We start from the raw sequence: 26777 nt of genomic DNA on the forward strand, positions 1-26777 counted from the left end.
ATTGTGAGAAGAAGGTAAATCAGGCAAATAAATTATTGGGTCTTATAAGAAGGTCGTTCAGATATCTAGACGGTCCGTCCCTCGTGACGATCTTCAGGAGTGAAGTGCTTCCCCATCTGGAGTACTGTCACCCCATCTGGTCCCCGAGATATGCTAGGGACTGTCAGTTGGTTGAAAATGTTCAAAGGAGGGCCACCAAGCTGGTGCCTGCACTTCGGCATCTCAGCTACCCTGCGAGATTGGAGCGCCTGAACTTGCCTAGCTTATACTACAGACGGGCAAGGGGGGACCTAGTTGAGGTTTATAAGCATCTCAGGGGGCACTACTCAGTTGAGTGTCCTTACTTGGAGCTGGCGGACGCTCGCCCCACAAGGGGTCACAGCTCAAGATTGAAGAAGCCGCAAGTCCGGAAAACCGTGAGGGCAAACTTTTTCGGAGTGAGGGTTGTAAACTCTTGGAACAATCTACCAGAAAGTGTTGTGACGGCACCGAGTGTGAGCTCTTTCAAGAGAAGACTTGACCAACACTGGAGCGGGTTCAGGTACATTCAGGAGCCGGTGCATGCCCAGTATTTGCCAACAGTGCGTGACAGAGACGTGACCGATCGCCCGGGCGGCTAGCGAGCCGACCTTTTGGTGAAGAATATAAAGGAAAAGAGTCGTGACCGATCGCCCAAGCGGCTAACAAGCCGATCAGTGGCGAAGAGGATAAAAGTAAAAAAAGTAAAAGACCAACACTGGAGCAGGTTCAGGTACAGTCAGGAGCCGGTGCATGCCCAGTACTTGCCAACAGTGCGTGACAGAGACCTGGCCGATCGCCCGGGCGGCTAACGAGCCGATCAGTGGCGAAGAGGATAAAACAAACAAGGTGTTTAGTCAATTAAGTGTTGGTTCAGTACAGACAGTACCGGATTTAGACCTGTGGAGGCCCATGGGCAGCCTCTTTGTGGAGGCCCCCCTCACTATAACTACCCAAGAGGGTGGGGTGGCGAGTTCCAGGGGACGCTGTAAGCCCCTGGGAAAATTTTGAAATTTGAACACTTCTTTGGAGAATTTTGAAGCCATATGCAGTTATATTGAGGAAATTGGAACATTGAGAATTTTTTAATTAACTGTATATTTATTGATAGTGTACAAATTCCCAACACACACACACACACACACAAAAGTGAGACATGACTGGAGTCATTAATGTGGTTTCAAGTGGACCAGCCCTGATATAGCTGCTACCACACATGTGGAGGCCCCTGGGCAGCTGCCCACTTTGCCCACTCCTGAATCCGGACCTGAGTGCAAAATAATACATATTCGTAGGAAATAGATTTTTTAATTTACTTTACAAGTAGCAAGTAAACAGGAGTCTCTACAACAGTAATAAATGAAGCCGTTGAAATGTGTCTGGGAAGAATGAACTATGGAACAAAAATACTGCACACTGAAGTTGAAAATGTTGAGTTGGTCATTATTGCTGTATTCATACACACACATAGTTCAACAATTATAATTATGCGAAGCAGTGGAGGCAACTGCTTATTTACTGATTCTGAAGATCTTTGCACAATACTCGCTCATCTTTTACAAAATGTCTTCATGCACAGTACAGTACAGTGGCCATCATCATACATGACAGGTTCGTTATTCATGGTCATCGTGTACGACGTTAGCTGTCACAGTACGATGATGAACAGTTGTGTACGATAACAGTGGTTGTGACAGGTGAGTCCATAGTCACCAAACACTTTACTATTACCTGAGCTTATGACAGTCTGTAATACATGTCATAACTTTGTAGATCCATCCAGAGTGTGTTGTTGTTGTTCACTCTTTATAATATGTCTTATTGTTTAGTTAGTGAGTCATTAATTGATTTACCAGATGAGTGTTGGAGGCTTCATAGTCATTCATCTTCACTATAACCTAACACTTGGAGTAGAGCTAAACAACTTTTTATTTTAAACTAAATGTTATTTTTTCTACCTTCCATTTCTTCTATATTTGACATAAAATTAAAAATCAAATCACATATAGACGTGGGAAGAGAATGTATTGGGTTCAAATGACTAATTATTGACCATTTTCAGGTAATAGTGAGGGACAGTATCACACATTAACCTAGAAATTGAGAATATAAATGCTTTCTTACCTTATGAAAATCCCCTAAAATGACGAGGATTTATGCATATTACAGTACAGGCATCCCTTGGTTTGGCTGCCGAGGATTGACGTTGAATGACAGGAACGGAACCTTCACTCGAGGGACGGCCTGTGCAGTATTACCTCGCCCTTTTATGTGTACTGTACCTGCACTGTCTCTGTGAATATGATGAAATAATAAGAACACTGTGGTATTAGGCTTTACCTCTGCCTTTAATTAACAGATGACAAGTATTGGCTTCTACTGGACTGTGAAGGGATAAGGTGTGGCACTTGGGTGTGGGTGTACTGTAGATTGATGTGTCCATATCTTATATTTATTCCCTGGTGGTGATGACCATTAGCTGGAATTTGCACTTGATAATATTTAAGTTGTCTACTTCTTGGGGAAAATAATTGAGGGATGAACTTATGGTCTCAGTTTCATGGTTTGTGACAGACTATTTAGGAGACATCCAACTGTTGATAGGTACAGTAAACACCTTAAATGAACACCGGTACTTGGCTTTATCAGACCCAAAGCTTAGGAAAAAAGTGGTAATGCAGAAATGATTTGGTTAAGTGGCAATTTGGTCATTGTATGCCTCCAACGTGTGCACTGTCGAGGTACACAAATGCTGTAGGGGGGTTTTGGGGTCATGCTTCTCCAGAAAATATTTGAAAAATTGGAGTATTTTCCTGCAGTCTGGGGATATTTAAAGAGAAGTTCTAACATTTTCCCCTCTACCTTGAGGCTGATAATACTGTACATGTTTTGATAGATAAGAAACAAATAGCTGGTATACTTGAGTGAGGTTATCAGCTGATTATCTGTTTGAGCATCACTAATAAGCTGATGCATGATTGTATGTGGGCATTTGAGTGGACTACACTATGGTGATAGTTAGTTTACTACAGTCGTTACAAAAGGTATGGGCGGAGCTTTTGAGGGGCAGTGCAGTCCTCCACCCGTGTTGGGGAGTAAGATAGCTAGTGATAGTGCTGGCCCCTCGGCTTCCTTGTGTACCAGAGGTTAGGATTATATCAATACTGTACAGGTGCAGTACATAGCATCCTGTGGGTCCCATGTTCAGTTTCAGGTGTACAGTGTAAGAATTCTTCTCACAAGATACTGACTTATTTGAGTTTTATTTATTGAGTGAATAGTGTCACATAACTTAAACTCTTGTGATAGCAAGTGTATTACAGTATATCATTAATAATAATAAAGTTTGATGTGTTGTGAAGGAATACCTTGTACACTCTTAATTTTGGATCTATGTTATCATGACACCATTGAAGGGGTTAATGGGTTAGTCTCGGAGTATCTCACAGGGATTGTTGGTGCAACTCACACCTTGTAGGGGACACATTCATCACTATTTCTTTCATATTTTATTGGGTTTCCATTTTCCTCACTAGACTTGTATCCTGTGAATTAAAAACAGGTGTGAAGATTCCATCAAAAACATGGGTCAATAGTTATAGTGAAAATCATATACCAGCATTGAAATTAATAAAAAAAAAAATTCATAATCTTGAAGAAAAAACAAGAAAAGTACTGATTACATTAGACTAGGTTAGGTTACCTGCTGATTCTGTTACCTAGATGAGTGCTTTATTATTATTGATCACATGACCCATTTTCCACTGAGGGTCAAGGTACTGTACAGTACTAGTACAGAACAGTACAGGATTGATAAAATGCTGGACCTGGTGAATAATTGAAGCACACTATACTGTACTGTACTACAGTATAATAAACATTATATAATAAAGTTATTATAGATAAATACATTTTCATGCTTTAAAATTTAAGTTAAAATGGAATTCACAGTAAACATTAACTTTTTTACAGTGCCTAATTGAAGATGATCTTCAAGTGAGTGAGAAGTGGGCAAAATAATGTCACGCAGGGACACAGGTTCCCTGCGAGGAGGAGGAGGTGGAGGAGGAGGAGATGGGTCAGAATCCCAAGTCTCCTCCCCAAGTGAGGACTGCAAATTTGTCAATTCAGCACATCCAGAGGCTGTAAGTTTTTTCTAGTTAAATAATCTTCTTTACAGATTTTGATAGCCTTTCATCAGTCCAAGGAGACTCTTTGTGTGTACACATTAAGCCAGTGGGTTAAGACTCGGACAAACCAATAACATCAATGGCGAGCACTAAGTAAACTGGATGGGAAGGTCTGTGTTTGCAAATGACCGTAGCATTAAGTCCTTAATCCCTTGTGTACAGAGGCCCCCTTCTGAGTTGAATAAAATTTGTCTGGCATTAGCCAAATAAGATATTAAAAGTGACGTCTCTGTAGTGAAGAGGTCAAAGGATAAATCTCTGCCTCCCAAACCTCTCTCTGAGAGAGAGAGTTATGCCAGGAATGTTGCCTTTGTTGTTTACATTAGTGCCAGCCATCAGTGTCGCATTATTCTGGGTCAATACCATAGATGAGTTCCTTGTCCTGACTTGACTGTAAAATAATTTTTTTAAGGATACAGTAACCCTTGATTTTTAGGTGTGATGGTAGAATTATTATTATTAATATTGCTTCCCTCTGCATATCCAAGGAGCATTTTGATTTGTATCTTTTCATCTTTGTAACTTACTCAGTCAGATTTTTTGCAGGATTACACAAAAATAATTTTGATTAGAGGAAAAAATTATAAATTCATTTTGTGCTTCCTTAAATTGACTTATAAATGTTTTAAGCTGTTTAATTGTTTTTTATGTAACAACATAATTATATCAATATGTGTTTTATATACAGTAATACAGTACCCCAATTTACGAGGTCAATTGAACCTGCGGAGGTCCGCGTAAAACAAGAAACGTGTAATTGGAATAACAACATATGGGATTAATTGAAATAGAGACTGCCGACCCCCAAACTCCACTTTTTCCGACACAATACCTATGTTGTAGTAAAAATAACATCTTAATTTTATGATGGTATGCACACACAATTAATATTTATGAGAAATACAGTCGCCAGGTTAATGTCCATTCAAATAATGGACTCAACTCCCCCCCCCCCCTTCTTCCCATGCTCGCTGGCTCCTCCCTCTCTGAGAAATGTTTGGGTGAAAACACTAGATTTTAAGGTATGGTAACAAATAATACCTCAGACTAAAGTTAGGATAATATAATTGACATTACTGGATTCCTTGCAAGACCAGGAATATTTTGAATATACACGTCATATATTTTGCACAAAAGATAACATATTTGCTCTGTGTAAACAAATTCTTACATTAGATCTAAAATTTGTATGTCTAATGCAAAATCTATGATGTTTATATTCAAAATGATCATCATATTGTAAGAATTCCAGCAATGTAAATTATATTCTGGCTGGGTAATTTGTATGAATTTTATGAGCTAAAACAAATATCTTCAGTAAATAAACAAATTATACTTCGCCCGCGTAAATGAGTAAATTCACCGCGTAAATCGGGCTTCCCGGTTCTGGCAAGGTGCCGCGTAAATGACCAAACGTGTAAATGACCAAACACGTAAATGAGAACCGCGTAAATCGAGGTTCAACTGTATTGTTGTTTTCCCATTAGTTTATGTACGTATTTGCATTTGGCAATTTGAATTTGGCGCAACTTTTCCAGTCTATATTACTCGCGAAATACAAGACCTTACTGTACAGTACTGTGTCATCTGTTTGCTTGTTTCTTTGTTACATTACCTTAACATGTCAGTTAGGCTCTTATTAAATTGTTTTTCCAGGCAAAATTACAAAGATAGATTTTTTGTTTTGCTTATTTTAATGAAGATACTGTACTGTATATGATCTATGTTCAAGGTACTCCTAGGGCTGAATGAGCTACGAAAAAATGGTCACTTCTGTGATGTGACCTTGTGTGTGGATGGAATGACTTTTCCTGTCCATAGGTCTGTCTTAGCATCATTTAGTCCATACTTCCGGGTAAGTCGTTTTGCACACTACAGTATTATATTTACCTTGGTGGGTCAGGCAGTTTTAATAGTTCTGCATGAGTGACAAGAGATCAGTCTGTTAGTCAGTCAGGCTGCATAAATTAGTACGTTTGCACTGTGAAATGGAGATACAGTGGGTGCTAAACATATTTGTAAAGGTTCTTGAATTAGAGAAAAATTACAGGAGTTAGATTTGTTAAACCTTGTCCTCTTAGGTGTTGTAATCACTCTGTCAACCAGTCAGTCAGTCAGTCAGTCTGCCTCTTCATAAGCTAGTTTGTTAATTAGTTAATTTGTACATAAAACTCTGCAAACACACCACCCATCTTTGGGGTTATATTTGCTCACCTTGCACAGCTGTTCAGGAGTGAGAACTTGCAGATGATTTTAAAGCAAGCAGACAAGTGCAAATAGGCATTAGTGCCGAGTAAGTCTATTGTCCACCAGGAGGAGGTGTAACAAGTTAAACATGTGTATGGCATAAGTAACAAGATCTGTACACCACAAGCTATTGTCACTGGTAAACTAAGACTAGGACAGGTATATGGCCACTTACTAGAACAGTACAGTTTGGCTTGGATCGTGAGAGAATAGAACCTTATTGTGCAACCATACTCTGTGCACAACAGCATCACTCTTTATTGGTGGTGGTAAGATAGCTCATCTCCTGAGGTTATACTGTATCCAGATTTTGCACCAAGTTGGTAAGACAACCACTGCATTATCACTGTCAAATTACAATACAGTTAATCCTTGCTTCATACACCCTCTTTACTGGTTGACAATCTCATCCTAAAGAAGTTATAAGGTAGTGGAGAACTTGACACTAATTAGTCATATTGATTTTTTGATAACTAATACTGTACTGTATGATAAGAAATACAGCATCATGAAGTAGGATTGAAATAAGTTACCAAGTATATTATAGTTGTAGCTCATTCTGTTATCTGTATCTGAGAATTTCAAAGTCAAAAATTGGTAATGTTCTCTACCTAATTGTTTTATTAAGCACTACTTACTGAGTAGGTCTTTGCTACCAGGTTTCTTATAGTATGATATTTTAACACATAATAATGTAATTTATTTTTACATCTTTTGCAGGCAATGTTTTTAAGTAATTTGGCAGAATCACAGCAGGAACACATTACTCTTAGTGGGGTTGATGCTACCATGGTCTCTCTACTCCTTGATTATGCCTACACCTCCACCATCATGATAACAGAAAATAATGTTCAGGTAAATGGTTGAATAATGTTTCAGAACTTGCTAATGCTATACTCTGTTTTCTTTGACTCAGGTAAATATTGTAAATAAATTATAAATTGTTGAAGTCTTTTGTGTGTTTGTTTCAGGTTAATTTTAGGAAGACAGGTGTTACAGATTGAGTCATGTGATGACACGAATGATAACTTCACTGTCAGGTTTTGTGTCACTATGCATACATTTAACCCATTCAGTGTAACCCTACATCACCAATATATTAATTCCTTTATCTGTAGTCTCGCATCATCTCTTATACCACTGTATTTTCATCTATACCTGTCATTTGGTTCATACAGTATTAGGACTATTTTTATGCCCATATGTCCACCTCTATCTACCTGTCTGTCTTTGTCAATCCAATAAAAGTTCTATTTCACACAGTTATTTAGTTTCTTCAGGCTGATTCTTGCTAGATTTAAGGTTTTTCTTATTTGTGTGAAAATGAGGGGGAGTTTTATTTTGTTTAAATTTGTTATGTGTTCTGTTCAAAAACAAACACTGACAGGTCCCTTGATCTGTAGAAATGTTTATAACGTATTAGTGATTCCTTACACACCCCAAAAAGATTTTAATGGAACTAACCTGATTTTTGCATTGATTATGTAAACTTATTTTCTAGCAGGGTTATATTGAGAAACTCCAAGGGCAAATATAATATTTTGTACCATTTGCTGGATTATAATTGTGACACATTTCACAGCCTGTGCTCTGTCAGTTTTTGTACCTATATTCTATTACCCTAAACCTTATGTATATTTGCCTCTTTCCATGATGTAGTTTCAGTAAACATGTTAGTAAATGTGGCATCTATCCATTTGTGTACTTCAGGCTCTTCTTAGTGCATCTAACTTGTTGGAAGTGGTAGCTGTAAGAGAAGCGTGTTGCCGTTTCCTGGAGCGCCACATTGATGCCACCAATTGTGTTGGGATTCATTGCTTTGCTGAGGCCCATGCTTGTCATGATCTCACCAAGAAAGCAAAAGCATACACGTTGAGGTAGGATTCTGTACAAATAGCATATACTGTACAATACTGTACTGTGTACATATTGAGGAAGGAATGGAGATACACTTACTGTTGATGGGTAGTTTACGTAATGGATTCTCATCATATTTTTGGGTTATTTGGAGTTTTGTAGTGTGTGTGATACAGGGAAGTATCTGCTAAAACAACTGACATACATAAAAGGTATCAGAGGTGGACTGGAATGAACAAAGAAAATTTAATTTATTACTGAACTCAAACAAATCATTTTATTAATTATATTACCGTACTTGAAAGTAATTTTTTTTTTTTTACTACTGAAAGAACATTTCAGACAATTATCAGTACTCCTTTGAGTTCCTTATTTTTTTGGGCTCTTGTTATTTTGTTACTTTATTCTGGGCTTGTAATCAGTCAGTGTAATATTATCTCAGCAGATCTAACTCAGTACAGGTATTGATTGCACAATGTATTCCCAACCCCAGAAGGGCTACAATGAGTAAGAAAATGCACAAAATCTGCCTTTGTTAATGTTAAATGAAAGGTATGTTTAATAAACTGACGGTATGCTGTACATAAAAAGTATGGGATATAATTCTCATTACATAGTACATTACTGTACAGGCATCACTACAATATAATGTTATAGGTGTTTAATTTTCTATCATCAAGCACATTAATGCTTCAGATCATCCAATAAGCTCATATTGTGGACCATACATTAATTTATATTTATTTTAAACATTTACAGGAACTTTCCTCGTGTGATGGGAGGTGAAGAGTGGCTCAATCTACCTATAGAGAAGGTGGTGGAAATAATATCTGCTGATGAGCTGGAGGTAGACAGGGAGGAGCATGTGTTTGATGCTGCCACTGCTTGGCTCCACCACGCCTACTCTTCAAGGGCACCCATGTTTTACAAGGTGAGGAAGGATATAAAGTACCATCACTTGCTAGAATTTATTGGCATTCATTATTTGGAAAAAGTTTATTTCTTTTATGTTTAAAAAAATTAGGTAGGTCAGTTATTCGTGTAACTATACCTAATTGTTACCTTGACCGAGTGAGTCTTGTTTCGTAAATGAAAATTAAATTTATTGCATTTACAGCTTGTATGTTTTTATCATGTACATTTGAGAGTCTGATAATATATTTACAGTAATACCCCAATTTACGCGGTCAATTGAACCCACAGAGGTCCGTGTAAAACGAGAAATGCGAAAATGGGATAACAGAACATATGGGATTAATTGAAATAGAGACTGGGCCGACTCCCAAACTCCACTTTTTCCGACACAATACATGTGTTCTAGTAAAAATAACATCTTAATTTTATGATGGTACGCACACACAATTAATATTTAAGAGAAATACAGTCGCCAGGTTAATGTCCATTCAAATAATGGACTCAACTCCCCCTCCTCTTCCCATGCTCGCTGGCTCCTCCCTCTCTGAGAAATGTTTGGGCGAAAACACTAGATTTTAAGGTATAGTAATAAATAATACCTCAAACTAAAGTTAGGATAATATAATTGACATTGCTGGATTCCTTGCAAGACCAGGAAAGTTTTGAATATACACGTCATATATTTTGCACAAAAGATAACATATTTGCTCTGAGTAAACAAAATTCTTACTTGATCTAAAATTTGTATGTGTAATGCAAAATCTATGATGTTTATATTAAGAATGATCATCAAATTGTAAGAATTCCAGCAATGTAAATTATATTCTGGCCGGGTAATTTGTATGAATTTGATGAGCTAAATAAAAAAATTATACTTCACCCGCGTATATAAGTAGATGCACCGCGTAAAGTGGGAATTCCGGTTCTGGCAGGGTACCGCGTAAAAAAAAAACGCGTAAAACGGGGTATTACTGTATTTGTTTTTGTACCCCTCAAAAACACTAGGGTTGGTCAAGAACCCATAACTGTACTGTACACCAACACAGTAGCACCTCTCTAACCGGGACCTCCCATACCTTGGAACGTCCATTGGCCGCAACGGAGAAAATCTGACTAAATTTTTTACGTCATGTGCCCAACATCATTCCATAAGACTTCTTCCTTAAGGGGTATGTCAAAGGCTGTGTATTATACAGTTGGCCACAGTGATGTCAGACACATTTTTATGGACCAAGGAGGTATTTGGCATCTCCTCTATAGTAAACAAACAGGACATAGTATTACCTGGCTGAACCACTTACGCTGAATGATTTAGTTTGTAACAGAGGTAGAAATAGGCAGACGCAAGTTAAGATATATGAATTTTGTTCATTCACAAGAGAGACAAACAGACAGACAGACACTACATACTCCAATATTACTGCAGGAGAGATGCCAGATGTTTCCATCAGCCACAATAATGTGTCAGACTTTCCCTGTGGCCAACTATACACGTTTAACAAACATCACTGAACTATGAGCCAGGATAATGGACTGTGGATTGTTGCAGCAAATGAGGACTGAATTGAAATATCAGTTCCAAATTCTGAGAGCTTCTAACGGTGCATATGTAGAAGTTTGCTGCAGTTACTGTACGTGCCAAGATTTTTTTTTTGTGTGCTACAAGACAATACAAGATGCATGTTTGTATGTACCAATGTGTTAGTTTTTCTTTTATAGACATTTAATAAGGAACACCCTGTGGCTCTATCTCTGAAAATCCACCATACATACAGTAGTGTGAGAACTGCCAGAGTTAGCCCAAGGTAGTGAGATGCTCCTGTTATTGTTTATTTAACCTTATTAGAAAACACAATGTCGAGAGGTTTAAAGAAATTATTAGTTAATATTTCAATTTGGATATTTATCATCTGAACAAAAGTAAAAATGCTGCTTGGAAGGTTTACAAGTGGTTGATATATATGTTGAGATACTGGCTGCTATAGATACCGTCTTCTGGCACATTATGTTTTATAAAAGCATCAGCATAAAGCCTCACTCATGAGTACCAATGCTATATAAGAGGGTGAAGGCAGAAGTATTTACATTGGAAATTTTTTCTCACACAGGCCTTGGAGTGCATTAGACTGGCACTTGTTAGTCCGTATTTTTTAGTGGATGTTGTGGAAGGAGAAATGGCCGTGAGGTCATCACCAGAGTGCCGCTTGATTGTGGAGGAAGCCAGGCTGTACCATCTCCTTCCCGACCGACGTCACCAGCTAACGTCTCCACGCACCCGCCACAGACGCAACACAAACACAACAACAGTCAGTTGCCTTCTGACAACCATAATGGTGTTTAGGGAATGGACCCTATAATTAAAGATTTTGGAATGTTCTCAAAAAAAATCCATGTTTCTTTTGTCAAACTTTATAGAGTTTTGCTCAGTATTATATGGTGCTGCTGTGCATATTTGAATAATGGTACTGTACTCACATTAATTGATTACATGTATAGTATTTATATCTTAATCATTAGTGCACAAGATATCTTAGGTGTTAAAATTGAAATACAGGTACAAAGGTTTTAAAATGATAACAATTATAAGTGGATCTCTGGATCAATGAACGTTATTATGTCACCAAATCTTATAGAATGTGAGGGCACACAGTTAAGAAAGAATGAGCGCATATTTATATCACTCACATATTAAATTTGACTCCTAACCCAATAGATATGGTTTTGGTTAATGGTTAAGCAGAGTTTTGTTGATATTCACTGCTATACAAGGGCCCTAGACTAAGTTAATTAGGGTTACCATCTTATGCAGCTGTAGCTTCTAGATTGACATTGAGTTGATGGCCAGACGCCTTCACTAAGTGGCTCTGTGATATGGTTTCAATAAGTCATTGGTTTAGGACCCAGGAGACCTAGACATTGGTGGCTGGGACAAAGTCTAAGTGAGGAGTAAACCTCTCCTAAAGTAACTATAGTGTCCAGTATGTAGTCTTAAAAAGGGACTGCACATGTTGCCTCTCCTCAGAATGTACTGTACATGTCTTCCACACTTTAATCCCCATTCATTCTCAGCCACTCATGTCAAGGTGCCCTGAACGTTAGACTGATGGACATAGTGAAGGCATATGCATGAGTTACCGAGAGATGGGCCAATCTTAAAATGGGATTTCAGAATTATTCCTCAAACTTTTTACTTTGATTTTGTCCTTCTGTTGTTGTACCTGTCATCTTTACTCTCCCAGTTTTAAACAGTGTGGAAGAAGGGGTACAAAACCTCAAAGAAAGAGGGGAAAATGATAAGGGAGAATGGTGCAAGACAAGTATAGAAAATGATAGGAAAGGGGTAAGACAACAAGTAGAAAACCTACACACACACACACACACACACACACGTTAATATCCTCAGCATGCATACACAGTACAGTATACAAAGTTAATACTTAGCCCCCACATTTGTTATGAATGCATCATACCAGTTAATTGCGCATACTAAGTTTAGTTGTCTAACAGTAAAATAGTTTTGATCCAACAAATTTTTCTTCCTACTTAAACCTGCAATTTTCTTCTAATACTCACTCCAAAAGCTGTTGTTGATTTTATTCTTCTTATTGTTGCATGAGGTAAATGTAACACTCACATAGCACTACCTTACTTTCTTTGTATATAACAACTAACATTCTAGAATTCATGTGCCTGTACAAAAACTTTCATATTATTCTATATTCACTAACATTCCCTTTCTGTATTCCCAGCAACATCAGGCTAACCAGACCTTGCATCAATTATCTCATCTTCTGAAAAATTCATACTAACTTTAAGTGTTATTTCATTTATTGTATTTCCAGGTCACTCTTTCTAATCCTCTTCTCTCATCTTTAATGCCTCACTCCTCCAGGGGCTGGCCACAACACTAGAGCTCTCAAGCTACTCATTCACTTATTATCTCCTTTGCTCTGCCTATTCCTGTAATTCCCTCTGCTCTCTTCTCACTTTATTTGTTCCACTTTTCCCTCCCAAGATCTAGGCAGTCTCCCTCTACCAGTGCACTCTACTGTACTATGTTATCCTGTATTCTTGTCACATGTTCACACCATCTCAATGGACCTGTCTTCATCAGCTCCCCCTCCCCCTCCATAATTTGCTGTATCTGCCCCCTCTGCTGCCCCAAGCACCTTCCATACACTTCATTATTTCTTACCACTTCCCCTCTAATGACCGCAGATGCAGCCCTCAGGTGACTTATCACTATAGCTTGAATTTTAGAGCTTTCTGCTTCATTACAAGTCCATGTTTCACTACCATAAGTTGAGGTAAGAAGTATTATATGTACTTCTTTCAAGTTCCTTCTTTATGTCCAGACTTATATTAATCCACATGATGATACTTCCCAGTTCCATCACTCTCCTCCTTTGAAAAATTTTCTATCCATCAAACCATTTTTACTTGAATATCATTAACATCGTCAATGTCGTCATCAATAATATAAATTTTTACCCTCCATTAGAATTTCAGTCTGTCTGAATTTTACATTTTGATGGGCAAAATTTTTCTTATTAAATATGGTTTAGTTACAAGAATCAGTCAAATTCCTTCCCTTCAAAAATCTTTCTCTCCCTGGCATTTACTTTCAGTTTCATTCTAGTACACATCTTTCCAAACTTATTCACCACACTTTTGGCCTTTCCTTTTCTCTCTCTCTCTCTGTAAAAAGGATTGCATCATCCACAAAAGACACTTGTTAGCAAAGGCTACATCCCACCTTCCAGCTTTGTTCCTACCCCAGTCACTCTTGTTCTCATTTTCCTCACTATTCCATCCATTAGTAACCGGTATATTGAACAGCCTAGGGCAAATCACACATCACTGCCTCACTCCCTCTTCCACCTTAAAGCACTCACACATCACTGCCTCACTCCCTCTTCCACCTTAAAGCACTCACACATCACTGCCTCACTCCCTCTTCCACCTTAAAGCACTCACACATCACTGCCTCACTCTTCATTTGTATATTTTTTTATTGTTTTTAACATCATATGTTTTGTCTCTATTAACTAATTCCAAGGGTACATTGTGATATATTTTTATCTTGAAACTTTCAATAGTCTTTCCCTGTCATCCAAAACTTAAACTACAAATAATTTTGTAATCTTTTCTGTATTAATCCCTTCTAACTAATTTGTACCTTTGTCACTAGGTTTCAGTTCAAATGGGCCTCAGTCCAACTAGACACCAACTTATCCCAACTTAACCAAACTACCTGTAGTAGGATTGGGGACCTATGAGGACTATGCCTCATCTGTAAAGGTTCAGTTAGATTTTGTTATAACTGATTTGACTAGGGATCTGGTCACTATACTCAATTTCTCATTCTGATGAGAATTCTTTGCTGATTTGCAGAGTTCCAAGTTTTTAATATTCCATTTTGCTTCACATAACATAGATATTCCACCTTATGCAACTCAGAATATTTAGAGTTATATTAAATATGTATGTCATCGTCAGGTGATAGTGGCAGTGGGCGGTGAGGACAACAAATTAGTTCTACGATCAGTGGAATGTTTTGATCCACTGGCACATTGTTGGAGGAGCCTCTCATGTCTGCCTTTTGCTGTCAGGTGTGTGTGGGCTCATAGATGAACCTTATAATAATCATCGTGCATGTAGAGTTGGTAAAAGCACACAGTTATTGTATTAAATTGATATTTTGCATTAGCATTCACTAAAAACTGGCTGCATCATAAGGTTGTGTTCATGCACCCCTTATTGTATAGCTTATTGTATTCGAGTTTGTTTTTAGTTAAAGGGGAAAGTTAGTTTGGTTCATCAGCAGTGTATCCACCCTCTACCCCCCTTTATTGTGTAAAATACTCTTAAGTTCTGTAATCAAACTACAGAATGTTTTATTTACTTACTACAACACAAGAAACTGTTAAAATACAGATGATAACTGTATTGGATAAATATGCTTTTGGATACTGTGATGTCAGTAGTTCAACTAAGCATGGCACCTGGCAGCCTGGCAAAATGACTCAGTGCCGTGGTGAATATTTTGGTATAATGTCTTGGCAGACGTTATAACATATACTGTACATATTTCCAATATAGTCATGTGATAGCTTGTACTAAAAAAGGACAGATATTTATCAAACATATGACAAATAAGTGAAAATAGGAAAAAACAATTTGTACCAGTGTCACAAAGCTATTTTCTTTAAAATAGTAGTACAGTATCATTACCAATTGTAGTACAATACTAATATAAAAACACACAAGAGGTCTTACATTAACTTACCATACAGAGAGAGAGAGAGAGAATATGTTTATCTCTAGATCAGTATTATTTAGGTAGCAGCAGCAGAAGTGATGGTATTTAGTGGTATTAAGCCTCAAAGTATTAAAAACAGCACTGTATGGTTTATTCTGAGCATCCCAAGTCAGGTGTGTGGATAATTCCTATTCCTAAAGTTTTGTCACTTCTGACCAGCTGATTACAACATGTAAGCTTTGGTCACTGGGTGAACTGCAGCTTACTGGCCCAACTCGCTGTTTCTGTTTGTTTTTATCCTTTTATGTTATATTCTATTTTGCTTATCTTTTTTGTTTATTTGTGCAGTAATAGCCAGTCTTTATTTGTTTGTGTAGTGTTGTATGCTGATGACTTAATGCTGATAGTAGATAATATTGAAGAGTCAGTGGAGAAATTTAACGAATGGAGGGATGGAATGGAGTCAGAGTGCTTGAGAGTGAATGTGATGAAAACAAAGGTATTGATTAGTAGTGTGGGTGAGGGACCTTTGATGGAAAGTGGAAAACTGCCATGTGCTATCTGTAAGAAAGGCATTGGCAATGACTATAATGTGCAGTGTAGTGAAGCAGATAGTGGACTGCTGGGATGTTGCTAACTTTGAGGGTCCTGTATGCATAGGTAATTGTGTGGCCTTAACAAGGCAGGAGAAACTCAACATTGGGAATATATCCTTGAACAGTGTCAGTGAGTTCTGCTACCTGTGTAGCATGAACAGTGCTGGAGGGGTGCTGAAACTGGCTCATTTGCAAGAGTCAAAAGTGACTGGAGGAAGTTGCTGCCTTTATTATCAGCAAGAGAATCTTTCCTCTACATTTTTTGTAGAGGTAGACTGAGGTGGATTGGGCATGTGGAGAGAATGAAGGAGACCAACTGGGTCAAGTGATGCACGAGTAAGTGTGGACGGGAGGAGAGCCAGGAGCAGGCCCGTAATGACATGGGGGGGAGGTTGTAAAAAATAACATTAGTTAAGAACCCGATGGGACAGGCTGCAAGAGACCGCACAGCAAGGTAAGCTGCCATTAGCTAATTGCGGCTGATCCACGAAAGTATGGAAAATGGTCGTAAAATGTTGATGTTGATGATGATGCTAGACACTTCACCAAGGCTTGTCAAAGGCAATGATGACATGAGAGGAATGTTAAGATTTAGAAAACTCTTTGTTTGTTCATGTTGTATGAGGCACACTTCAGCATATGAAAGTAGAACAAATCAGCACTAAAATAGATTTCTATAATACGATTTGTTTTAAGACAATGTGGATAATGATACTGTACTACACATTTATTTCAGCAAGCACGGCCTGGTAGTGTCTGGGGAAAATGTCTTATACCTGGCTGGAGGAGAGTTTCCTGATGGTACAGTGACTCGGTGTTTGTGGCGCTATGACCCTGTGTTAGATGAGTGGCACGACTTGGCTCCCATGTCTAAGCCAAGGTCAGAACTAGGTGAGTTGTATAGCTTTTTGTGGTGTTGTGATAAGTTATTTAAAACATTACCTCTGTCCCAGTGACTCATCCTTACACACCATCAAATGAATCTGTATTATCCAAATGTTGTACAATACAGGTAAACCACAATTTATGAGGATTTTAAGTTATGAATAAAAACCCTGAATTTATGAAAAGAATTTGTATTAGTAATAATGAAAATATCTGTCTGCTAAAGTGATGTTTTTCCATTATTATATTTTTTACAAGTGTGCAAACTTATTCCATTGTTCTCTAACACACGTGCTGTTGAGACGTGACCGATCGCCCAAGCTGCTAGCGAGCCGATCAGTGGTGAAGAGGATAAAAGTAAAAGTAAAAGTAATTAAGTCTACAAATAAGCTATCGGTGTGTCATCATTTTCCTACAATTAAGAAATAACTTAATCCCTTATTTGTCAAACTTGAGTGAAGGCAAGTAGACTTGTCACTCACACCACCACCACACAGTCACTGAGCCAGTTGCCTGATTGACCAATTTCTCATTTACTCTCATGTAATGTGTGGAAATTGAAAAAAAAAAATCTTTATTTTTAACCTTCATATGTTAATTATGTTCAATAAAGGAGTAGAGTTATAAGAGAAAGTGCAGAATTTGGAAATGTTTGCAGGTGTGGATACTGCCGGCAACTCACAAGGGAGTCAGCTTCATATCCTTGCAAAGTTCTTAATATTTATTTCTTTTACTGTATTTTTGACACTTAGGGAAGTGTGAGACTGAGCCATACAGTCCTACATTATTGTTAAGGGTATTCTAAACTTCATTTATTTTGGCTTGCAAGATTTTTTTTGTGCGGTAATGACTTAGTTTGGTGATTCAACTAGCGAGTTGATTTGTGGGCCGGAACTACCCAACTGTGGTAAGAGGGAACTGATTCTACAGTATGCATGCATACTTGAGATGACTGTCTAAGCTGTCAGATTAACGCAACTGGCCTGATACAAAAGATTCAGAATAGCTGACTACAGTTCAGAAGCAAGAGTGTGCACAGCTACAATAATGTAATGTCACAAACAATTAACCATCATCCTTCAGTGGCAACATTTCCCTCTCAGTATCTCTTTAAGGGATGTGGCAGTACTGTAGTGGTAAGGTGTAACTAGTCAGTGAATTAGTCCAAGTCTTCATAATGGAGGGTTTGTTTAGTTTCAAACCTGAATATTTTATGATGACATGCATAGGTTGTCCAGTCCAGACTCGGTTATGAAATGGGATTTCCACAATCACTTCATCATTTTGACAACTGGAAAGTAATTTTTCTGCTATGATCACAATTTGTTCAAACTTCTCATGGTTATAAATTATATATTTTGGCATGTACTATTTCATAGTCTATGTGTTTCCTGTACATAAGATGGTACCTCTCCAGGGGTAATACAACTGAATTTTATCCTTGATCCTGGGAAGTATTGTAAATTTGTGTATGTTTTGTTTTTTGTAGGTTCAGCAACCTTAGATGGCTATGTGTATGCAGTGGGTGGTTGGGATGGATCTAACAGATTAACTGATGTAGAACGTTATGATCCTCGCATCAATGCATGGAGTCCTGTAGCTTCTATGAAACTGGCCCTTACGTCACCTGCCATTGCTGCATGTCAAGGAAAGCTCTATGTTTGTGGTGGGGCCATTTTGGAAGATGGAGATGGAATTGATCTGGTGCAGGTATGTAAACATATTTATTCATCATTATCATCATTAATGTTTTATGACCATTTTCCACTTATGTAAGAAACATAACCAAATAATAAGTAAAAATATTTTTATGACTGCTGAAGTGGTAAAATTTTACATTCATAGCCTGTGCATGTGTGGAAAATACTGTACAGTAGGTATAAAACATTGATGGTGATGATAATTGATTGATACTGTGTTGTGTGAAGTGACAGATAGAACAGATACTGAAGACATTTAGGATGTTGTTGTAGAAGGGGAACACCTAAACAGGACACATCTATTATAGTGGTAGAGTTTGTAGTGAGGGGTAGTGTCAGGACAACCAAAGGAAGGGTATGCATTCACCCACTACCCCTGTGGTTCCTCTGATGTAGTGTACAGTATTTTGGCATGACTGGTTGTTAATTTTCACTGCTCTATACAACAGAGACTGGGCTAGATAATGCATATTCATGTGCCAAGCTCAGGTGTGTGTGTGTGTGTGTGTGTGTGTGCTTGTGTATGTGTAGCTGAGGCACATGTGGTTGTATTAAAAAAATAGGTAATTATTTTGTTCAAATTTTCTAATAGTTAGGTTAATTAGGTTTGAAGCAGTAAAGTTTCACTGTAATGTTAGATAAAAAATTTATTTTGATGCATTTCCCACATTGTCTTTAGAAAATAGGAATACAGTTCGTGTTATATTTTTCAAGTTAATGTTAATTTTTTCCATGTTGTAGATGTATGACCCACACACGGACTCCTGGGAGCAGCTTCCTCCAATGATTATTCCCCGGAGTGGTTCAGCATCAGCTGTACTTCATGGTCTCATCTACATCATAGGTCAGATATTACTGTTGGGGCACATATGCAGAACTACTGTACTATATAAGTGAAAGTTTGGACAAAGGAGTGCAGTATATTAAACAGTAGAGTACAGTATATATTTAAGAGATGGACAGTAGAAGAGAGAGAGAGAGAAAGGAGGAGTACAATACAAGATACTGTACACTGGAACAGAGAAGTGTGTCACCCAGAAAGCTTCAAGGAGATGATATTCTGTGCATCGTGACCTGAAAGTGAAAAACCATACAGTACAGTATAAGAAGTGAATTTATCACTAAAACTGTGTCAGCTTTATATAGTACAGGTAGTTCATATAAATATGCAGTCTCCTATTATTGATATACAGTACTGTATAGCGGTCTCTTGTACAGTCGTTAATTATGGTTAAATTTCAGCAATATATTGTACACTCGCATCAAAAAGTATCGGTGCAGGGTGAGATCGACGAGTAAACGATACGTATACACTGTGATATGTCGGGAAGGTTGGTAAGTGTATCCTCATAACCCCCTCCACTCGGTGTTGCCATATGGCTGACAATCAGGGCTTCCAACATACGGCTGGAACTTCTCGCCTTTCTCAATACCTATCGTCACTGGTCTCAAATTGTTCACACTACAGTATGCACGGATACTTTTTGTTGCGAGTGTACATAATGATAAAAAGTTGTCTTGGTAACCAGAAGTTTATCAAAAAGAAATGCATTGCTTATCACCAATAAATTTTTCTCATTGGCATAGCAAAGCTCTTCACCATATTTTATAAACCTAAATTCTTTGTCAGGAGGATGGCACGCCTCAACTGAGAATACAAATAAGGTTGAGAGATTTGATCCCAGAAACAAGACTTGGGAAACCGTGGCAAGCATGTGTGAGCGACGTTACAGACCAGGTATGGAATTTACTGATCCACTTAAATATACCGTACTTGTACTGTGTGGGCTTATAGAGCATTTATTATTGCATTTATTCCACATCTCTCCATCCATTTATTATGTGTTAGGTAACCAGTTTCCACTTAATAACCTGAAGTGTTCTGTATGAATTAATTTGCTCTCAAATTTCTGGAGTGTTTCACCTTTGGTAATTTTATTTTATTTTTTACAGTTTCAAAGTATTAAATGTGTCCTCATGGTAATGTTTTATTTAATGCGGATTTGTTACAGCTGCCCTTCTACTTATGAACAAGTTATGTTCCTGAGGGTTATTTATGAGTCCAACTTTATTTTTGTAGATACCCGTAGTACCTATAATATTGGAAAAAATAAATAAATAAAGGATAAGTAGTACAGCTTCACCCCAATAATAAATACAGCATATTACTCAACGGTATGTCTTACTAGCCTTTAATTTTGTAGGCAATTGGAAATATGAACAGATTTGTTGGTATCTGAAAGTTAGTAAGTCAAATGTTGGTAAGTAGAAGAGCTCCTGTACTGTACTGTATAGTCAGATAATACAGTGCTGTACCAAAATGATTGATTTGATACATTGTGTGTTGATAAGAGGATACTGTATTCCCACTTTAGGTATTAATTAACAGGTAATAAAGCAGTTCTACATCTTCTCATAACTACGGTGTGGCCGAGACTGTTGCACCTCAAGACGTTCCTGTCACTATGGTTCCCTTTTTCTCTTCCAGTTTATGTACTACTACAAAGTCTTCTCCCTCTATCCCCACACCCCTTGCAAAATACAGTCGCCTGCACTTACACCTAGTACAGTGGCACCTCTGTGTTTCTTTACATCATATTAAAACTCCCAGAATGGCCCTAAGGAACCTCAGAATAATAGGTAGTCAGATCTGACAAAATGCACCAGCCACTGTACCAGGTATAAGTGCAGGAGACTGTATCTCTTTTAAAACCCTTTTTACCATCTAGTCTTCACACATCCCTCTCACATGTCCTGACCATCTCGGAGCACTTCTCTTCACATACACAGATGATCCTTTAAATCTCATATGGGGTAATTTAGAGTTTATTGAAATTTTTGTAACTTTTGAGATAGAATTTAAATACAGTACCGGAAAGAAATGTAACCAAGTCCACGTTGTTTTGAAAATTTGAATGCCAGGTAAATATTTTCAGTGCATCCCAACTGACAGGGCTTTGGTGTTCCTACTGAAGTGTACCTCACATTTGTCTTGCACCTGTATTCAGTCTTCATATCAGGTCAATTGAAGATAATGATAACATTACTGTACTAAATAATACAGGAGTGGCTGTAGTGGATGGGAAGATCTATATCCTTGGAGGAGAAGATGGATGGGAGCACTTCCATGACACCATAGAGTGTTATAATCCTACTCCAGATACCTGGACGCATGTTGGAGAGATGCTGACAGGCCGATCATGGTTATCGTGTGCACCTCTCAGGGTTAGTAAAAGTTTGCATTGTGTATCTGAATATTGTTTTCATCATTACAATTGTCATTAATGTATTTGACTTATGTTTCAGTTATAGAATGAAGATCAGTATGACTGATTATCAATTTCAGAGTTAGAGAAATGATCAGTACAATTGCTTAAGGTTTCAATTACTGTATAGAGTTATGATCTAAAGAGAGATTGTGTGTCATTGTATTTTGGTGGTTTGTTGTTGCCAAATTATGATCTGACACATTTGTATTATTTCTAACCTAGTGTCAGTCTAGGTAACTCTGTGTATACAGCAACTCAGTGGGCATGGGCATCCTCTGGGGGAGGGGAAGGCAAGCTTGTGTCAAGGAAAAACGGTGTCTGGTTGGGTCAAGATTAATGCAGTATTTTTTCCGAATTCAGACAAGTAGGTGTGTTATGTTAGGTCTGGGTAGGTTGGGTCAGTTACCTCAGGTAGCTGAGTTTAAGACTCTCCTTTCCTAGGCTCAGCAGTTGTTTTTTTTTTTATGGGAATTAGCCCACCCAGGCACTGGGTGTTAATGATTATTCCAGCTTTTACTCAGTAGGGTGTGATCATCAACTACAGTAGTGGCAGGTCTTCTGGGGTTCTTATTGCAGTTGAGAGTCATGTCCCTCTTATGAGTCATACTGTACTTTGTCTCTTAAAGATGAAATGTTTTCAGAGTTTGAATTTCAAGTTTGAGTTTGTTAAAGGGATCACAGTAGGTAATACACTGAGGTTGGAGGCCCAGAGTTGGTTAACCTCAGATATATGTGTTGAAGAAAGAGGTTTTGGTGGAGGCAGGGGCAGATCCAGGGGGGTGGTCCTGAGGACCGAGCCCCTCCCCTTTTCATCAGAAAATTCCTATGCTTTTTCTTTAATGCAATATTGTACTCAGGCATTTTTGTACAGTAAAGAGTAATTACTATTGACCTCAGATTATCTCCTAATATCAAGTGCACATGGCTTCAAAATGCCCATGATATTGGTCAGATTAAAAAAAAAAAATGGCAGACTTGCACCTTCCCCCCAAACCCCACAGCTGGATGGGCCGTTGTGCTCGCCATGTTGCCCCACCCACAACTTCTTGGGCCTGACCCCTTTTTTGATATTCCTGGATGTGCCCCTGGGAAGTAGTAGTATTTGGAGATATTTGTAAGAAACATATGAATATATTCCAGACTTGTTGACTCAGGAGAGTTAAGCGGCATGTTGTTAGAAGGTGCCTACAGATCTGTGTAGCCCCAAGGGGTATGTATCAAGACCTGAAGGTTGTTTATATACCAGAGATATGACTTAGAAATGTTAATAAAAAGGTAAGTGTCACTTTGTAGGTATAAGTGTTAGTTGAACTTCTTTTCTTCATAGTCTGATAGTTCCCCATATGCTTTTTTTCCAGATTAAAAAAGAGATTTTAGGTGACTTGGCAACACCTCTCTCTTGACATCCACGAGCCTCCACCAATCAGGCACGACAGACGTTCTGGAAGTAACCACCAGAATCAGTGCCAGTCCATGATCTTTGTCTCAAGAGGTGTAGGTATGGAAATTCTTTGGCAATATGTAAGAGAAAGGATGTATCCTTAAGATGGTAGAGAACAGGATATGGTAAAAATCTCAGTCATTATTTCTTTTTCTTCTTGGCTTTTTGTTAAAACCAGAAATGTTGATACTCATGAAATTATTAGTGTGGTCAGAAGTACAGGTGCATCTAATTCATAATGGAAGCCACAGATGTTAACTGTGATATATTACAACTGAACCAAAATTATTATCATTTGGAAATATTCTCGGGAGTGACATGTAATCTATGTGGAAAACTTAACTTAAGAGCTGGTAATTTAATTTGCAGTACAGTATTAGTATTATTGTCAGGATCATTCTGTATACCCAAATGAATATCGTGAAGAGTGTGTGATTAACGTTTACGATTCTACAAAGACTCCGAACCTGGCTGGTCAAACAAGCCTGATGTACCAACCTCATGAAAATGACCATTAAGGTAAGTTGAATCTTGTACAACTTAATATATTTGGCGGGTTAATGTGGAAGTGAGTTGCACAAAATTTTAAATTTACTTTCCTTGATTTACGGAGGATATTTATGTCACCTGTAAGTCAACAAAATCAATTAAGTAAAATGGAAAATGGTATTAGAGTGGAATTAAGAAAGGACATCAGGTATTGTTTTAGGTTATCAGCCAGAGTATCACTTGTTGTCAAACGAGGTCTCCGATGGTTTTATTTGTCGTATAGTTGTGTAATCCATGGTTAGTGTGGTGTATTTTTATGAAATATTTTCTAAGATCTAGAAGATATGCTCCTTATCTTCTCAATGAAAATAATGTTATCTCAATTTTGTGAAGGTAAATGTGTTGTACCAAAAAAAATTCTAGTCATTCATTAGGCAGCTTGTAGGTTAGTTGGCCTTGGTTGGAGCTGTAAATGTTACTCCTGTGAGAAATAAAGCATTTATCATTTCTCTCATTGATTGTTCTAATTCTGTTACTCTGTTTAGTCACATTCATACTGGCTCTTATGGTTGTTTCTTGCAAATTTTTATCTACTGTATCATATTATTATACATAGATTGCTGTTTCTCATTTTATTTATTGTTTCTCCTTAGTTATATCTTTTTTATTCTTACAGTACCTACATTTTGTGCACCTCTTATTGATGTAACCTTCACACTTGACATTTACTAATTGTTCAACCAAAAGACAACTGTGTCACTAATATGATATACTCTACAGTATTTCCCGACTCATAAGACGCTACAAGTGATAAGACTCATCCTATAATTAATAAAGTATACTTTGGAAAAACAAATTTTGTGGATTTAGTAGCCTACCATACTGGCAAGTCCAAGTCGCTGGCTATATGCTGTCATGTTTCTCACTATCACAGCTAACTATTACTTTATTGACCTATTGTTGGTATTATTAATTAAATTTATCTAATTTACTAGAAAAGGATATTATTATATAAGGACCTATGGTATACACATCAGTACAAATACTTACCGGAACCGGGCATGTTTGCTATGAATTGTCCAGCACAGGGCTTGTTTACATCCAACTACCTGTGCACCAGATCAGCTGATGTTTCAGAGTTATTTCCTTTGCCTCGTCACTACCACAGCTAACTGTCATTGTATGGACCTAATGTCAAATGTCTGTTTATATTATTTAATAACATTGCCTAAATTTATGACAGAATTGTATAATTATACAGTACGCCCTGATAATTCGCAGATTTTTATTTCGTGGTTCCCTATTATTTGCGGATGATACCCTGGATGTACCCAAGAATGTCTGTGGGTAGTTTTAAAGTTGCCGGCATTCATTTACACATCCCATTCCTGCGACTGATTGCAGGCTGTGCTTTGTCAAAATAAAAAAGTACAGTGAACCCTCACTTTACGCGGTCAATTGAACCCACGGAGGCCCGCGTAAAGTGAACAACATAACATATGGGATTAAATGAAATAGAGACCAGCTGACCCCCAAACTCCACTTTTTCCGACACAATACCTATGTTCTAGTAAAAATAACATCTTAATTTTATGATGGTACATGCACACAATTAATACTTAAGAGAAATAAAGAAATACAGTCGCCAAGTTAATGATCCATTCAAATAATGGACTCGACTCCCTCCCCCTCTTCTCACACTCGCTGGCTCTTCCCTCTCTGAGAAATGTTTGGGGGAAAACCACTAGATTTTAAGGTATAGTAATAAATAGTACCTCAAACTAAAGTTAGGATAATATAATTGACATTGCTGGATTCCTTGTAAGACCAGGAATATTTTGAATATAAATGTCATATATTTTGCACAAAAGATAACATATTTACTCAGAGTAAACAAAATACTTACATTAGGTCTAAAATTTGTATGTCTAATGCAAAATCTATGATGTTTATATTCAAAATGATCATCAAATTGTAAGAATTCCAGCAATGTAAATTATATTCTGGCCGGATAATTTGTATGAATTTTATGAGCTAAATCAAAAAATTATACTTCTCCCGCGTATATGAGTAGATGCACCGCGTAAAGTGGGAATTCCGGTTCTGGCAGGGTACCGCGTAAATGTAGAAAAGCTTAAAGTGAAACCGCGTAAAGCGAGGGTTCACTGTACAGTTTGTCGGTAATGAATTTTATTAGATATACAGTACAGTACATGTACATATGGGTTCCTGGAGTAGATACTGTACATCAAATTTCCAGAATTACCTGGTATCTACATTCCAAAAGTCTCTTTGTCCCAAAGCATATTGGACTCCTGATACTCAAGTTCAGGTATATAAAAAATTAAGGACCATACCTCAGGCACACTTATGAACTTGCAGATGTGCATCCTGTGCCAACTTAGCGTGTTTTGTTATGTAATGCACGCGCTGATTGACTTTTGCAAGATGGATGCTGTATAAGATAAAAAGATGTGATTATTATCATGACGTGAGGTTGTGTAGCATAAAGAAAGAGAAAAGTGTAAAGATAAAAGCAAGAAATACCTAAAAAATGAGAAATAGCAATCTTATTGAATGTTGTAAAGGTTTAGAGTGTGTTGCAGTGTGCTGTACTGAATAGAGCTGTTGCATGAATATGATCTGGAGTATATACATCAGTGGGAGATGGTTGGTCATTAAGATCTCTGCTGTTTTGTTTATTAATTTTATTTCCTTCATTGTAGAAATTTACTCAGATAAGGCCATAGGATTGAGCATTTGTATTTTTTGTAGACAGCTTAGAAGTAAATTGTTAAAAAGGAGTGGAGTTGTATGCAAAAAAAGGTTCTGTGATAACATATCTCACAGGATATAGTAATTCAGTCTTCACTCCATCCCTTTTCTTTTCTTCTTTACTTTTACTGTC

The 26777-nt window shown here is 37.6% G+C and overlaps 1 protein-coding gene across 1 annotated transcript; it reads left to right on the forward strand.

The window, feature by feature from the left end:
• Window positions 1-1629: 1629 nt before the first annotated feature.
• Window positions 1630-25143, forward strand: LOC121863455 (kelch-like protein diablo). The gene is made up of 14 exons (XM_042362125.1): window positions 1630-1715; window positions 3991-4163; window positions 5941-6063; window positions 7176-7310; window positions 8166-8332; window positions 9072-9243; window positions 11336-11533; window positions 14727-14839; window positions 16822-16976; window positions 18460-18680; window positions 19412-19514; window positions 20301-20408; window positions 21735-21895; window positions 23298-25143. The coding sequence occupies exons 2-14, from the start codon at window positions 4038-4040 to the stop codon at window positions 23340-23342; spliced, it is 1827 nt and encodes a 608-aa protein (XP_042218059.1). The 5' UTR covers window positions 1630-1715; window positions 3991-4037; the 3' UTR covers window positions 23343-25143.
• The last annotated feature ends 1634 nt before the right edge of the window (window positions 25144-26777 follow it).

Source organism: Homarus americanus, unplaced genomic scaffold, assembly GCF_018991925.1.
Source record: "Homarus americanus isolate GMGI-L3 unplaced genomic scaffold, GMGI_Hamer_2.0 scaffold24781, whole genome shotgun sequence".
NCBI classification, from domain to species: domain Eukaryota; kingdom Metazoa; phylum Arthropoda; class Malacostraca; order Decapoda; family Nephropidae; genus Homarus; species Homarus americanus.

Coding starts and splice junctions, on each gene's coding strand:
- LOC121863455 (XM_042362125.1), top strand. CDS start 4,038: ATGTCACGCAGGGACACAGGTTCCCTGCGAGGAGGAGGAGGTGGAGGA. Junction 4,164..5,940: donor ATTCAGCACATCCAGAGGCT/GTAAGTTTTTTC, acceptor TCTATGTTCAAG/GTACTCCTAGGGCTGAATGA. Junction 18,681..19,411: donor ATGGAATTGATCTGGTGCAG/GTATGTAAACAT, acceptor TCCATGTTGTAG/ATGTATGACCCACACACGGA.